Source organism: Dendropsophus ebraccatus, chromosome 11 (genome assembly GCF_027789765.1).
Source record: "Dendropsophus ebraccatus isolate aDenEbr1 chromosome 11, aDenEbr1.pat, whole genome shotgun sequence".
Classification (NCBI taxonomy): Eukaryota; Metazoa; Chordata; class Amphibia; order Anura; family Hylidae; genus Dendropsophus; species Dendropsophus ebraccatus.
The window spans coordinates 68,956,076-68,972,783 of NC_091464.1; the positions used below are offsets into that span (position 1 = coordinate 68,956,076).

Below are 16,708 nucleotides of genomic sequence, written 5' to 3' on the forward strand. Positions count from 1 at the left end.
ACACATAGATACTTGTGTGTGTGTGTGTATGTTTGTATGTGTGTGTGTGTGTGTGTGTGTGTGCGTGTGTAGAATATAATTTCCTGTAGATGAGCCCCATCTTGTGCTTTTTGTTTCCCGTTGGAAATAAATTGATATCAGACGTAATGTGAGACACCGGAATGTTCCGCGCTCCTTTCCCCAGGGCACGTTTCACTAATGTAATATGTTGAGGTAAAGAAAAAAATAGGTATGTCATTTTTTTTTTTGTCTAGAGCTCCAGGCTACAGTACCATGCAATCCACTCTAATAAGATGATTTGCAGCAGTCCTGTCCCTGGGATCCAGATCAGTGCCAGCTTTGAACTATTAAACATATCTCAGTGACTCGCCACCTCGTAAAGTGGAAGGTTCCCCAGTAAAAGGCGGCGTCCGCTCACAGCTGCCTGGCTGTTCATTGTACATGACCTGGTTTACCTGCACGGCACAGGCAGACCTTTTGTGAGCAAGGATCAAGCTATTTGCTGCTACCTGCCTTTCCATTCACCACAAAGGATTCTTTTTGGAGCTATTTGTGGGTTGTAATAGGAAACAACAATGGACGGGCGCTTAAGAATAATTGACGTTCAGCCCTCTCTAATCATTTCCATGTGAATTTACTTTTCTTTTTTTCTTATTTAACATCTGGGTTATTACGAACAAATTGCAAAATTAGAGGATCGCACATCTGTATGTGACAATTTCCAAATGAATTTTCAGTCAGTTTCATATGTTTTTATTTTTGATTTTTTTTTTGGAGCCTTTAGAAGCTGACATATTAACACAGCTGCTGTTGTATTATTTACCCTGCTCGTAAACATGACGGACATCGCCTGAGAAACCAAACATAAAAGGTTGCTTGGCCTTCAGCGGTAAAATGCTCATCCTATGATTGTGGGTCCTTTTTATTTCTAATAATTTGAAGTATATTAGAAGAGCAGATTACCAGATACAGATGAGTCAGTGAGACTATTTTCAGCGTTCAGATGTTCCTTTGCTCCATCTGTGGATTTTGCATGGAAACATGGATCAGGTCATCTTGCAAAAGGCACGCTACTTTATTTTTTATGCTTCTTCTTCATCCCCTTCTCAAGACTGAAGGTCTTATTGTACAGGTCTTTAAATCATGGGTCAGAAGCAAGAGAGAATATGGCCAAATGGCCCCAAGTAGTGATGAGCGAATAGAAAGATATTCGAATATTCGATATTCATACGAATATCCCGCGAATATTTGAATATTCGATCGAATATTCAATCCCATTAAAGTCTATGGGAACAAGTATTCGATTAGTGAAAACATCTATTTGACCATTTGGAGGGTGAAACCGGAAGCTGGGGGGATTTGAACGCTTATCGAATATTCATCGAATATTCGCTGGATATTTGTACGAATATCGAATATTCGAATATCTCACTATTCGATCGAATATCTATTCAATCGAACAGTATTCGCTCATCACTAGCCCCAAATATTATTTTCTAGGCTTTACGTTCCTAAAGGGTAACAGCAGGTTGAGGGATCGGCCATCTCTTGGCGCAGTATAGATGGCAGGGCCCACTGTGTGTGTTTGCTAACAGGCCAATGTATATAAAATAGTTTATTGTCTATTACAGTATGTTTATACTGAGCAAATGTGACGGAATTCTGCAATGGAACTCTCCGCCACGGAATCCCACCTGCCTCAATAGAGACTGAGATATTGAGATATAGTCAAACAGATAGAGACGCTGTTTGACACTGAGGTACATGGGATTCCGTGGCGGAGAGTTCCATTGCGGAATTCTGCCACATTTGCTCAGTTTGAACATACCCTTATTGTAGATTGGAAGCCCAACAACAGAGCTCCGATATATATTTCCTATTTACAATTGATAATTAAGCAATCGTGCAATTAAGCAATGGATAATTAAGCAAAAGTGAACCAATCGGAGTATACCCATAGATCGAACCCTACCCATATGGGATTGCTAAGAATTCCTGTTCTATACACTGATGATCACAGAACCCAGTGGCTTACCCCTTTCTGAGCAAAGATTAGATGATAGATGAGAGGATTAGAAGATTCTGACATATAAAAAGTATTAAAAGAATTAAAGGGGTGTTCCCCTCTGAAAAAAACAAGATGCTGAATCAATAGGCATTCAGGTTTGAGTTCAGCAATGTTCTCCAAATCCGAACGTTCCATGGTTGAGGCCCTGCAGAAGTTGGATGTTGCCCTATGGAGTCCTGGAAAACATGGATGAGTCTAGTACAATGAAAAGAAGATGCACTCACCAAGGATGTCTTCCCAAACTTTTAATTCTTCATCTTAGAAAACGGACATAGTGTGGACATGTAGTGAATGGAGTGGTGACAGACTGTTTCATGCACAAAGGCGCTTCTACGGTCTGTAGAAGTGCCTTGGTGCGTGAAACAGTCTGTCACCACTCCGTTCACGTAGTGTCTGCTCACTACATGTCCGCACTATGTCCATTTTCTAAAATGAAGAAATAAAAGTTTGGAAAGGCATCCTTGGTAAGTGCAACTTCTTTTCATTGTATATGTGGATTTATCGTGGATTTTTCAAGTTAGCACCATCGATGTTGCCGGTCTAACAGCTGCCCACTAGTGGTTATACACATGTTTAGACTTACCCGTTGTGCCGCCTACCCCTCTGCAGTTCAGGGCCTTGGACCTCCATCATCATATGTTCTGCTCAGTTGCAGAACCCTTTGATTTTTTTTTTATATTTATTCATCTGTAAATGTCTTCTCCACATATATTTTGCTGTGGCTTTTTTCCCCACTCTGCTAAGAACCGCCAATTTGTTGGTGCTGATAGCCGCAATAATATGTTCTAGTGTAATTGGTTGCTCCATGAATGAAAAAGAAAACTGAATTAGTCGACATTACAAAAATCCTGGAGCCACGGCAGCCTTTATTAGAGCAATGGCACATTCAATAGTGCAGCTTGTTGCTATAGATTAACCCCCTGCCGCATATTACTGTGTACAATGGTTTGAGCATATGCTGCGAAGTGAATGGAGGAAAGCAGGCTCTGGTAATGACACATTAAAAGAGAGAGATGGACGTACCTTGTGACCTCCATGCGGTGTCACTATAAGCGCAACCCTAAGACCGCAGCTGTTGTCCCCGTCCTCAATCACGCAATGTAAACACTAATCTCGCCCGTGTACATTGCATTAATACCTATAGGATGTAGCATGTCTCTTAATGAATACTTGTTGACAATGTACTTATGCCCCGTTGTCAAATAACCTTTGCACATCCTTCACCATGCTCCTCGCATCTCTAATGAAGGTGCACCACAATGGCCGCTCTCTTCCTTCTGAAGTCTTGTGCTCACAGCAAGCCAAGGTCTTTATGGTGTTTCTTTAATCCTCAATAATAGTAGGCAGCCGCTGTCCTTACACCATCATCAATCACAGTGTTCTCAGTAGGATGCAAGGAAAATATTAGGTTAACGGTTTGTAATTTTTTTTACGTTTTGTATTGGAAAATGGTTATTAATACTTTTATTTTATTGTTTTTTTATTACTCTTATTTATATGCAAAAATTTAAATCTAAAAAAAATTATTGTACACCCACATAATACTATCATAATTTAAGGATTAACATGCACAGCTTATTAAATTGTTCTATGGTACTGTAGACTTCTATGGGTCCATAATGTGCTTTGTATGAAAGGACACAAAGATGCCTTAAAGGGGTCTTCCAGGCAAAAATGATTGATGACCTATCCTCAGAGTAGGCACACCTGTCATCCCCTCTGATTAGCTGTTCAGGCCCACACTACACAGTGAACAGGGCTGGAAGCAGATGGCTCCATTCACTGTGTAGTGGCCAGACTTGGTTACTACAGCTCAAGTGCCATTCACTTGAAGTGAGTTACGCATTACCACCACCACACAGTAAATGGAGCCAATCACAGGTGGTCAGCGGGCATTCTGGCAATCAGTGATGGTTGACCTATTCTTGGTAGCTCATCAGTTTAATATTTGAAGTATTCATTCCTGTAGACATTGCGTCTAGTGAATACATGTTTCTTGATGAGGCGCCATATGGCTTCACCATAAGCAAGGATCCACCATAGTGCTTTTTACACACTGCCTAAACAGCCAGACTGCTTTTTTCTTTCTATTATTATGCGTGTGATTTTATTCATTTTTATTTATTTGATTTCATTTGTATTTTAGATTATAGAGCTGCAGATACCATGCCGGCCACCATCCCTTACAACCAATCCCATGATCAAAACACTGGTGGATCGTATAACAGTTCGGATCGAGGGAGTAGCACATCAGGTAAATAGATCTACTGTATAGATAACCAAATATTATTTTATATTGAAATACAAAATATTTTAATAATTGTAAGGTTTAAAGGGGACTCCTCACATAGAAATGCCGTCCAATATGCAGGCATTATGGCAGTATATAGAGCAGCTGAGCAGATTGATATATAGTGTTGTGGAAAAACTTCCCTGATAACATGTTGTTTTTTCATGTAAATCTCTAGTCATTATCAGCTATGTAGTCAAGTGGGTGGAGCTACTCAGAATTAGCTGAGATTTACATGATAAATGACAAGTTATCCAGTAATTTTTCCTTCAACACTATATATCATTCTTCTCAGCTCCTCCTGCTCTAAAACATGATGTCTGCATATTGGACTGTGTTTTCATGTGACAGAATCCCTTTAAGAGCAATTTAAGTAAAGTTTTGATGATTTCTCCGGCATATTTCACTCTACTTCTGTGGATCTTGGACACGGATTCATCCTATTCAGTGGGCTTATCAACGTCCTCGGTAGGCGATGTGATTTCTATGCTGAATACGTGTAGGAAAAGCGTCAAGAAAAGATTTATCCCACAGTTTACAGTGTAAATTGTGTTGTGTGGACCCATTGAGAACAATGGGACGTGTAATGTATATGCCCTTATAATCTTGGATGGAAATCAATGGTGAAGATTTTCTTATTTCTATCAATTATAAATTTTGAGTCATTGTGATTTTTTTTTAATTCAAGCTCATGTTGCTGCATTAGTTAAATTTTTTCCCTAAGAAAATCACTTAATTTAGCCTAAAACAATTTTTCGACAAGTACAGATGATGTATATTCAGTGACTTAATGCAACAGTGAAACCTTAATAGATCATATCAGATCATGCTGTATTTTAGGTCTCGGCAATTAAATGGTAGGGGGAAAAAAAAACAACCGAGAAAATCCGTCCACAGCTCATTTGTTTTAGATGATAATCTATAATGCAATTAATTGCTTGAGGAAGATCCCTGTGAATGGTGTTGCTTGTAAATTCCATTTGTGACTTTATTGCGTTTTGGGTATTTATTAGCTGTAAATGTAATGGATATATTTCTGGGGTAAATTATGAGATTTATTGTTATAACTGTATAAGGGGGTGATATATTTTGCAGAAATAGGCCTTAGCCTATTATAGGCATTGAATATTAAGCAACCTTTTATTTCTTTACAGGGAGTCAAGGTCATAAAAAGGGAACTCGTGCTCCTAAAGGATCTAAGCAGGGCGGCATGAACTGGGCTGATCTATTGCCACCGCCACCGGCTCATCCACCGCCACATGGTGCCAGTGAGGAGTATACCCTGTCAACGGAGGATGGGTAAAGCAATCTGTTTATACAGTCCTTAGATTTTTCTGATTGACGACCCCTGCAGGCTAGCTGATGTATTGCAGCTGGTTGCTTAAAGTGAAACAATCTGCAGGTTAGACACTTCCAACCTGCTGTTATGTCCCTATAGCACACGGGGCACTGAGGATGAGAGTACGTTTTTTACGCTGATCCTCAATGACATTTTGAGGAACTCTGTAGTTTATTAGATATGTAAATGAAGTGGCTTGGAGCACTGGGGGCAGGACTACCACCCTTAGTGCACTGATGTGCCATGGTCGTCCCATCACTCCTAATGAATATTGGGGCAGCGCTGTGCAGTGACGCCACTCCGACACTCGTCACTGCAGAGCACCGGATGAATATTTATTAGTAGAGGCGATCCAGTGCACCAAACCGCCTCATTTACTAATAAATCTAATAAACTACAACGTTCCTGAATAGGGATGAGGACTAAAATCTTTTTCTTTCATATCAACTGGTTTCATAAAGTTATACAGATTGGTAACTTACTTCTATTTAACAATCTTCAGCCTTCCAGTACTTATCAGCTGCTATATGTCCTACAGGAAATGGTTTCACATTGCTCTTTGCTGACATCTCTGCCTGAGACAGGAACTCTCCAAACCTGGAAAGGTTTTATATGGGGAATTTCTGTTGCTCTGGACAGTTCTTGTCTTGGACGAAGATGTCAGCAGAGAGCACTGTGTCATACTGGAAATAATCCACCACTTCCTGCAGGACATACAGCAGCTGATAAGTACTGGAGGACTTGATATTTTTAAATAAAAGTAAAATACAATACAATACAATCTATATAACTTTCTGAAACCAGTTGATTTGAAAGAAAAATATTATAGCTGGATAATCCCTTTCCCTTTAAGGTTAGAAAATGACCTTCATTCTTAGTGCCCCTTGCGCTAAGTAGACATATTGGCAGGTTAGATGCTTCTGACCTGCTGATAAGTTTCCCTTTAAAATGCATAAAAGCTTATTAAAGATTTTTTTCTGTAAGACTTTTTTTATACAAGTACTCTTATGTTTATCATTGATATTATCAGGTTTGACAGAGAACTGCCATGTCCAATGCCACCAACAAGAATGTATCTACAGCAAGATGAGTTGGAAGAAGAAGACGAGCGAGGTCCTACACCACCCATACGCGGGGCTGCTTCTTCTCCAGCTGCTGTGTCCTATAGTCACCAGTCCACGGCCACCCTTACTCCATCACCTCAGGAGGAGCTCCAGCCCATGCTTCAGGATTGTCAGGAAGATCTAGTACTAGCTCAACATCAGCTTGAGAGAAGGTAATGTCACCAGCATAGCTCCATCAAGAACCATAATCAACCATGATTAGAGATGAGCGAACCTTGAGCATGCTCGGGCTTGTCTGTACCCAAACTCTTGGCATAGACTGTATCCATGTTTTCCAGGACTCCCTAGGGCTGCATCCAACTTATTCAGCCACCGGTAATCAAATGCCAATAGTTCGGTTTCGGATGAAACCCAAGCGTGCTTGAGGTTCGCTCATCTGTTGCCATAATCAAACCAGAAAACATTATTTATATAACCCATGATTATCTTAAATATTGGCCCTCAGGGTTAATACTTGATCCTCCTTGAGTCCTGCACCAGGCACCCCCAGTGGTGGAAGATGCAGTCAGCCAGGCAGTTCACCTGTTGGGCCCCTGCAAAAGGAATGTAGCTTTTACATGGCAGCCATTCAGATGAATATACAAAACAAAGATGGTTTGGTTCTACCAGAATGGGAGCCACTTGTAGAGAATAGGTCTTCATTCTGATTCACAGTAGGGGAGCCCCAAGCAGGGACCATCCAATGTAATATCTATATATGTATATCTATAATTAGTATAGACGGGGCTTGTCTTTATAAGACAACCCCTTTAACTTTCACAGTGTCCAGAAAAGAGCAAACTAATATGTTGAAGTGTCCACCCTTATCTTTCCTTGAATTTAGTTGACCAGGATTAGAAAAAATAAAACATGACTACTTTCTTCCCAGAACAGCACCATTCTTGTTGTATGTGGTATTACAACTAGGGATGGTCCGAACCGAGTTCGGTTTGGGTTCGTACGAACCCGAACTCTCGGCAATGATTCCCGCTGTCTGCCCTCTCCGTGCAGCGGGCGGATCCAGCAGGAGGACCGCCTGGAAAACTGGGATACAGCCATAGCCATAGGCTGTATCCCAGTTTTCCATGCGGTCCTCCCGCTGGATCCACCCGCTCCATGGAGCGGACAGACAGCGGGAATCTGATGCCGATCGCTCGGGTTCATACGAACCCGAACCTCGCCAGTTTTGGACCATCCCTAATTACAACTCATCTCTATACACTTAAATGGAACTGAGCTGCAATACTCCACGCAAACTGAAAACAGGGGCGGTGCTATTTCAGGGAAAAAGATGCCATGTTTTCTTATCCTAAATAAGCCCTTTAAAGCGAATGTACCATCAGTACATTCGCTTTAAGGTTTGTACGTGGATAGAATGGCGCAGGAAAGCCGGTGCCGCAGTCTCTTTTTTTTTTAACCGCAGCTGGCATGTACAGCGCCTTTCTATTCTATAGCACTGGTGGTAGGCCGGCCCACCCACAGTTTGAGAAAATTCCCTCCATTCTATGACGTAGCTCCGTTAGAATCAATGGAGCCTTTTTATAGAGGGGCAAGGACATCCTCTTACTGGGAGCAGGCCGGCCCACCTCCAGTGTTTCAGCCCCGGCCCAGTACCCGTGGATAGAACGGCACCGTAAATGGGAACCGGGCCGGGGTTTAAAAAATGGACCTTGGCACCGGCTTCCCTGCGCCGGCACCGATCTATCGCTTTAAAGATACCAATTCCTCACCATACAAAGTCAGTGCTATATTGATACATATTAGCAAAATGCGACTACTTGGTGGACACTTTGGGGGGATATTTATGCAATCTACAGCACTGGTGTACGCCAGGGAGAAGGGGCAGATTCGGCCCTTCTTCCTGGCTTATGCCAGCCTACACCTGATGAGCGGGTGGGGGAGGCCTGGCAGTGGGATGTAAAGATGAGGAGGAGGCTGGTCTTCATAAATTTCCCCCAAGGTTCTTAGTAGTATTCTATACACTACTAAATACACTACAGAGCTATACACAAAATATGACACACTCAGCTCTTCTACCCCTTGCTCTAGAAGATTTCCATACGATTCCAATTCCGTCAGGAGCACAGTTACACAGTGTTTGTGAGAATTGTGGTTATAATGTTAGTAATCGCTGTGCTATTAAGCTGAAATGATGGTTTATAACTGGTAAATATCATATTAAATATTTCTGGCGTAAATAATTATTTTCAGTAAAATGAGTCCGGAATATCTCCCGACACATGTTCAGCATCTGTTATAAAGAATTGTTATGTTTTCAATTTATTTTCAACACTACCAGAAAGCGCAAATGGTTTGAAATATTCTGGAAATCTTTAGAAATATTAACTGCAGTGAATGTTTTTGCCATCAGGTGGCTTGTGTGATCATTATGCATCAACATCTGGTAACACCACTTATGTGTGTACTGAAAAGCTATTCCTGCCACATGTCTGTTGTCTAAAAGCACAAATAAGGGACGCTATGACTTTAAATTGACTTTATGTAATCTGCAGGCGACATCAAATAAGTCCCCCTCCTCCGCCCAGGCCTATATCGCCTCCCCATACATATGGATACATTTCAGGACCGATAGTGTCTGACATGGATACAGATGTCCCAGAAGAAGAAGGGGATGAGATGGATATGGAGGCGACAAAGATGCAAAGTCGCAGACTTCTGTTACGTGGCTTAGGGCAGACCCCCGCCTCTAGCGTCGGAGATCTAGAAAGTTCTGTCACAGGCTCGATGATTAACGGATGGGGTTCTGCCTCCGAGGAGGACAATGTCTCCAGTGGGAGGTCGAGTGTCAGCTCTTCGGACGGCTCATTTTTTACTGATGCCGATTTTGCACAGGCTGTTGCCGCCGCTGCAGAATATGCAGGACTGAAAGTAGCAAGACACCAAATGCAGGAAGCAGCAGGTGGTAAGTGTTATACATAAGAAATATGCATGGCTAAAGTATGTGCCTCCCTCTTGATGGCTTGGATAGGAAAAGATAAGAAAAAACTTCAAAAAGTGGGGGAAAAAAAGTAAAAAGTAGAAATTGCTTTGGTGTTTGTTTAGTTTAAATATTTAGAAAATTAAAATCACTGTTTAAGGGATGGGCATCATCTGAACAGATCCTAAGGGACTGATCAGTTACATATAAGAGTGTTCCAATAATAATTGGAAATATTCTTCACTTCCTGTCTAATTTGCATCTTTTAGTAGACTTCCTCTTTCTGTTGTACACTCTAGCCAGGAATTTTACCAGCTCTGTCTCCCTCCCGCTACACCTTCTTGACTATAATACATCCCACTACACATACAAGAGTCTCCCTCACAGTAGGCAGGACATGTACAGTATTTGGCTGTATTCCTCACTAGAGTGTCAAACAGAAAGCCTTTTACAGGACGTACTGTACACCAGACAGATTCGGCAAATAAAGACAACAAAGCAGACGGAAAGTATGGAACGGCTCAGAAAGGTTGTAAAATAACTTTATTTACCAAACATGATTTAAAATAGGTTTCATCATTAGAAAACCACTTTAAAAGGGGTATTCCCACCTTAAAAAATGTATTGCATATCTAATGTATGAATGGAGGTCTTCCTGAACCCCTTTACACTGTCTATTAAGAGGCAGATCAAATCTTAAAAGGGATTGTAAATCCTAGTGCTAAAGCAGTCCTGCATGTCCCAGAGGGGCAGACATTAAAGGAGCTCTTGATAGAAAGGAAATTGTTTTTCAATCGACTAATGTCATAAAGTTATATAGATTTGTAAATTATTTCTATTACAAAATCTACAGCCTTCCAGTACTTATCAGCTGCTGTATGTCCTGCAGGAAGTGGTGTGCTTTTTCCAGTCTGACACAGTGCTCTCTGCTGCCACCTGTGTGCATGTCTGGAACTCTGGAGTAGTCTGAATATCTGAAGCAGTAGCAAATCTCCATAGAAAACCTCTCCTGCTCTGGACAGTTCCTGACATGGACAGAAGTGGCAGCAGAGAGCTGGAAAGAATAAACCACTTCCTGAAGGACATAAAGTAGCTGATAAGTATTGGAAGTCTTGAAAATTTTCAATAGAAGTAATTTACAAATCTGTATAACTTTCTAGCACCAGTTGATTTAAAAACACCCCCCCACACACACCTCCAGAGTACCCATTGAATGCCTCATCCTGTAGATATGCTATGCGTCTATAACATGTTAGCAGCAAAATCAGTAAAATTTTGCCTCTAAGTAAGATTATTTGGAGTCACCGAATCTACGTAGCTTCAAACGTGACCAATTACCCAATGTATAAACCACACCGCACTTCGAACATATACCCGACAGCTATGATAGGAAATTTACCTATTGATGTAAAAAACATACATATATACGATTCAGTAAGTGGGTCACATTTTTTTTTCATGTCTGCTTTTAAATGCTTTGTGTGCATGTAGGCTTATCTGTGCACTTATCCTTATGTAGGCGTTCAGTAATGCCTTTTATTTAACTATAGCTGAGCGTTTCTTAGCCATTATTGCTTATTTTCCTAGCAGTTGCCTGACTCTCTGCATATTCATGATATTGTGCCATATGTGATATCACAATGCTGTATTATAATGGGCTATGGATGCTGCTGTTACTGAATTAGACACTTCAGGCAATCCTTTTGCAGTAAACATGTTGTCCTAAGTGCAGGCAGCACGTTATAGAAGTGGAGGAGCTGAACAGATTGATATTGTTTTATAGGAAAAGATGTAATATGAGTTGAAATTTATTGACTAAAAGTACTGCTTACTTTGGGATTAGGTGTCCAGTGGGTGGTCCTAATCCGTGAGTCATAGCTTAGGTGTAATATAGTTGCCAGGAATGCCCACTGGACTAAAAAAAAAATCCTATCAATCCTACCAAGCCACAGAATATATGTCCTGTAGGCACTGAGCAGTGATGCATACAGTACTATATGCACTGCAATTCACTTAAAGTGTTACTGTTACTGTTATTGTAAAAGAAAAAAAATGAAAAAAATTTGGACGTGTCACACAGGGTCTGGGTGTTCGGAACTACCCTAATCGCTCAGTAAAGCCAGAAGAATTCTGCAGCTGGCACTTCTGGTTCCTGGTTTAGCATCTCCTTTCTCTGTCTAGCCATTGGTGAGGATCTGATTACCCAGACTTCAAGGGGAATCCTGGGTCCTCAAGACTGGCATACCAGTACGCCAGTTTTAAATAAAGCCCTGCCCCTTTTTCTCCATCCAGATTTACTAAGAGGCATGAGTCGGCTGGCTCTCTGCCCGGCACAGGCATTGCGCAAAAATCTACACCTGCAGCACTTAAGCAGGTGTAGATGTTTGCCCGGTTTACTCCAGTTTCAAGGCGTAAACCTTCATAAGTCAGGAGCGGCATGAGCCACACCTCCTCCCCGCCTTGCCCCCCCCCTTCTGCCTGCCCATCAGACAAGTGGGGGATATGGCAGGCATACGCCCCTTTTTCGTGGCGTACATCAAGGGCCCACAGTGATAAATCCCCCCCCCCCACGTGACACTTTTTTTAAATTGACAGTAACACTTTAAACTACATGAGACAAGGGCACCCTGCTCTTTGTAAGAGGTCATTCATATTGCACGGCAAGGATAGGGGACCTCCAGCTCTCCAACTGTTGCAAAACTAAAATTCCCAACATGCTGTGCAGGCACAATGGGAATTATAGTTTTGCAACAGCTGGAGGGCCACAGCTTCCCCATCCCTGCTGTGCTATATGCGTGGCTGCTCACTACAGTACATTCTCTTGTCCGGCCAGCTGTGCTTCAAGTAAGGGTGGTGCTACAGTTGATGTTTGCCCCATCCGTATGGGGGGATTATTTCTGGAATAAGAAAGTAATAGAGGGACTCATCTACAATCACAGTGTCTTTTGCTCTAGAAAACCCAGCCTGTCCAAATATCATATGGACAGCAAATGGTTTCAAAGAAAACTGTGTAATGATTAATGTCTCCTGCGGTGGCGCTGCAGGAGAAATGAACACTTGCTTCTAGATATCTGCTGATTCTTTTATTCTTCTTAAGGGATTTTTCAATACCGAAAACAACTCAAAGCACCACGGAAGGGGATAACAATTATACAGTGAAACGTAATAAATCAGTGGTAACATTTATAAATTTTGGCTTAGGGAACCATGATACAATGCGTTCGATCACAGCACTCCATGGCTTGGGCAGATTCATCTGTCAGACAGGAGCCTTGTAGTCATGGCTAAATATATAGCATTACATGTACTTACAGCTTAATGTTCTCATTTGTTAGGACGAAGACATTTCCACTGTCCCAGACCTACAAGCCCGGTGTCGACAGACAGTAACATGAGCACTGCCGTCATGCAGAAAAGCCGCCCAGCCAAAAAACAGAAACACCAGCAAGGACATCTACGGAAAGATGTCTACACAGATGGTGAGATTCATTTAAATACAATACAATTAGGTTTTTATTACAGTTCTGTCATTTCATTGCATATGGCATGAATGGAGCCTTTCTCCTTTTTTTCCGAGCTTGTATTTTTTTTTAAGTCTAATTTATTTTTAATGTCTTTTAGAACTTTTTACTATGTTAATGAATCATTTTAAGCTGTCAGTGGATGGCACCACTTTGCAGTATTGTTCTCTGGAGACAAAATAAGTCTACCCGTTGTTTTCATAGTAGTAGTGATATCATAAAGGAAATGAAGTACCCTGTTTCTGCTTCTTTTCTGAGGCAACAGGAAGAACTTGTATGTTTTTGCAAATGGGGATCATATATAATTTTTCAGTTGTGTGTTCTTGCATTTTACTGATTTCCAACAGTGAACATTTAAAGTGATACTGTCACCCCCTTCAGGTGCCATTTTCGACACCACCAGGTACTGTGCCTGCTCTATGTTCCAAAGTACCTTCGAGAAAGGCGTCCTTTTCCTCCTTTAGGTAATAAAATGCTTTTAATCATTGGTGGACAGTGCCATCAAGGCGGGGCTCCTCGGCCGCTGAATCCCCTTTACCCTTCTCTGTCTCGTGCCTGCTGCTTTAGGATCTCCCTTTACAGTGATGCCGCAAGGAGGCGTAGATTACAGCACCAGGCTGATGCGGGAGGGGGCAGAGAAGCCCCACCTTTGTGACACTGTCCACCAATGGTTAAAAATAATTTTTAAAGGAGGGCCAGGACAATTTTATCAAGGGTATTTTTGGAATAAACAGCAGGCACAGGCCTGATGGTGCAGAAAATGGCACCTTCATGAACAGGGGAACTTTTACTTTGAGGGGTAAGCTAGCAAAAAACAGAGTTTTATTGGGTTTTCCCATGATGAAGGCCCTAGGAGCTACCTGGATTCACCATTGACTCCATTACATATTCCTTAACCCATCCCATGATAAAATGTAAAATAATATCTTCACTATCTTAGACCACAAGGTCTTTTTTAGGAAGATTTTTTAGGAAGATTTTAGGAAGTTTTGACCTAAGAAAAACTCGATTAAATGGGCAAGTTGGAGCTGAGAGGTCCTTCTTTGTTTTTTACCTAGGGACCCATTTTTTATAAAATAGTGCAGTATTTGTTTATGTCTGCCTACAATTTATTCTGAATGATACTAATGGTGCGTTTACACAGAGAGATTTATCTGGCACATTTTTTAAGCCAAAACCAGGAACAGACTATAAACAGAGAACAGTTCATAAAGGAAAGATTGAGATTTCTCCTCTTCCCAAATCCATTTCTGGCTTTGGCTTCCAAAATCTGTCAGATAAATCTCTCTGTGTAAACGCACCATAAGGCTACACCTCTTTCCTTAATCTTGAGTCATGAATGTGGCAGCACTTCATTTCCCATCTAGACATGCTTCTCTGTTGGCTCCCATCTAAAGCTGCCTATACCTCTTCAACAATGATCATTCGGCCAACAGTGATCTCTTCTGGCCTTCCAAAACACCCAAACATTTGACATGGCTGAACGTTCTTGTGTTCTCTGAAAGGAGGGGTAAGCCACATAAGAAACAGCTCTGGTACCATCTTTTCCCTGCAAGAACAAAAATCCATCATGCCTGACCTGTCTCTCTATCAACATTACCTATCAGTGGAGATTCGGGAGGCCCCATACATCTTATACTATTGGATCGGATATGCCGATATTAGCATAAAGTGTATGGTTACCTTAAAACTCATGTGCCCCTCCAGTCCATCAACTCTGCTACTGTGTTCCTCTGAAAATAAAACCTACCCCAAAAATACAGCTAAGCTTCATTTTGCAGGCAAGAAGGCTTAAAATATAAAAAATCCAAAAATAATCCCTAGTTACAGCCAGCTGACCAGATCCCTGACACTGGGTGGCTGAGCATCAGCCAATCAGGGCCAGACTTGGTAGGCTCCACCCCCACCTGCTCATCACAAGCTGCAAAGAGGCAGAAGGGGTAAGAAGATGCACAGTTGGGGACATTGAATATTGGGGGACGGAGAGTACATGGGCAACTACAGAGGGGGAGTGATGTATACAGTATGGTGGGCCTTACTGCAGAGAGGGGAGAGAGGTATACAGTATGGGGGGACCTTACTGCAGAGGGTGGATTTATACATAATGGAATGACATTAAGAATTACAGAGGACTGAGGAAGGTATACAGTATGGAAACTACCTGCAGAGGGAGAGGGGCTAAATACAGTATGGGGGAACAACTACAGAGGGGGAGGAAGGTATACAGTTTGGAGACTACCTGCAGAGGGCGGTGTATACAATATGGGGGAACAACTACAGACGGGGAGGGATGTATATAGTACGGGAACTACCTGCAGAGGGGGATGTATACAATATGGGGGAACAACTATGGAGAGGGAGGAAGGTATACAGTATGGGGACTACCTGCACAGGGGGGTGTATACAGTGTAGGGAAACAATTACAGAGGGGGAGGGAGGTATACAGTATGGGGACTACCTGCAGAGGTTGGTGTATACAGTATAGGGAAACAGTTACAGAGGGGGAGGGAGGTATACAGGAGGGGCCTTACTGCAGAGGGCGGATTTATACAGAATGGGGGAAGAATTACAGAGGGCTGAGGAAGGTATACAGTATGGGAAATACCTGCAGAGGGGGATGTATACAGTGTGGGGGAACACCTACAGAGGGGGAGGGATGTATATAGTATGGGAACTACTTGCAGAGGGGGATGTATACAGTATGGGAACTACCTGCAGAGGGGGATGTATACAGTATAGGGTAACAACTACAGAGGGGCAAGGAAGGTATACAGCATGGAGGCCAAACTGCAGGAGAAATTACAGTAACAACAGTGGGACATACAGTATGGCGGCTTACTTCCATATAGAGTTGGGCTACAAAAATAAGCCCTATTTGGAAAATGATCCCTAGCCCTTTTTCAGAAAGGGAAAAAAAATAACACCCGGTGTATAAGACGACCCCGGTGTATAAGACGACCCCTATTGTGTATAAGACGACTATTGTGAAGATTTTCCTGGGTTAAAAAGTAATCTTATACGCAGGAAAATACTGTGTATATATATATATATATATATATATATATATATATATATATATATCGTCTTATACACCGGGTGTCGTCAGGCAGGTGCTGAAAAACTTCGGAACTGAACTGGAGAATCTGCAGTCGCCACATTGGGGGAGCTCAAAACAGCCGCAGCTGCCGCTTGAAGGGTGGATCAAGCTGCAGGCGTCCGGGGTATGGAAAAAAGGTACGGTAGAGTGGTGCTGTGCCCATAAAGACCCACCTCTTTCACCCGTCTGGCCGCCCTTGTATCCTACTGTTATTATTGTACTTCTTTCTCTGCCTCTCAGATCTTGCTGCTTTCTGATGTTTTTTATTAACTTTTATTTGGAGTGCGTTGGAAAAGGGATAGTCTTATAGGGCGAGTATATCCTAAACTCTATATTTTAATTGGAAAAGTTG

General features: G+C 41.9%; 1 protein-coding gene across 4 annotated transcripts in view; it reads left to right on the forward strand.

Moving 5' to 3' along the window:
- ROBO1 (roundabout guidance receptor 1) overlaps positions 1 to 16,708 on the forward strand; it is a 314,224-nt gene that overhangs the window by 285,796 nt on the left and 11,720 nt on the right. For 3 of the 4 annotated variants that reach the window (XM_069945645.1, XM_069945646.1, XM_069945647.1), the window contains 5 exons: positions 4,215 to 4,322; positions 5,513 to 5,657; positions 6,728 to 6,973; positions 9,314 to 9,723; positions 13,074 to 13,217. In XM_069945645.1, the coding sequence (XP_069801746.1) occupies positions 4,215 to 4,322; positions 5,513 to 5,657; positions 6,728 to 6,973; positions 9,314 to 9,723; positions 13,074 to 13,217 (1,053 nt within the window). Of the gene's footprint in view, positions 1 to 4,214; positions 4,323 to 5,512; positions 5,658 to 6,727; positions 6,974 to 9,313; positions 9,724 to 13,073; positions 13,218 to 16,708 lie in introns of those variants that run through there. The other variant, XM_069945648.1, reaches the window with a different exon arrangement.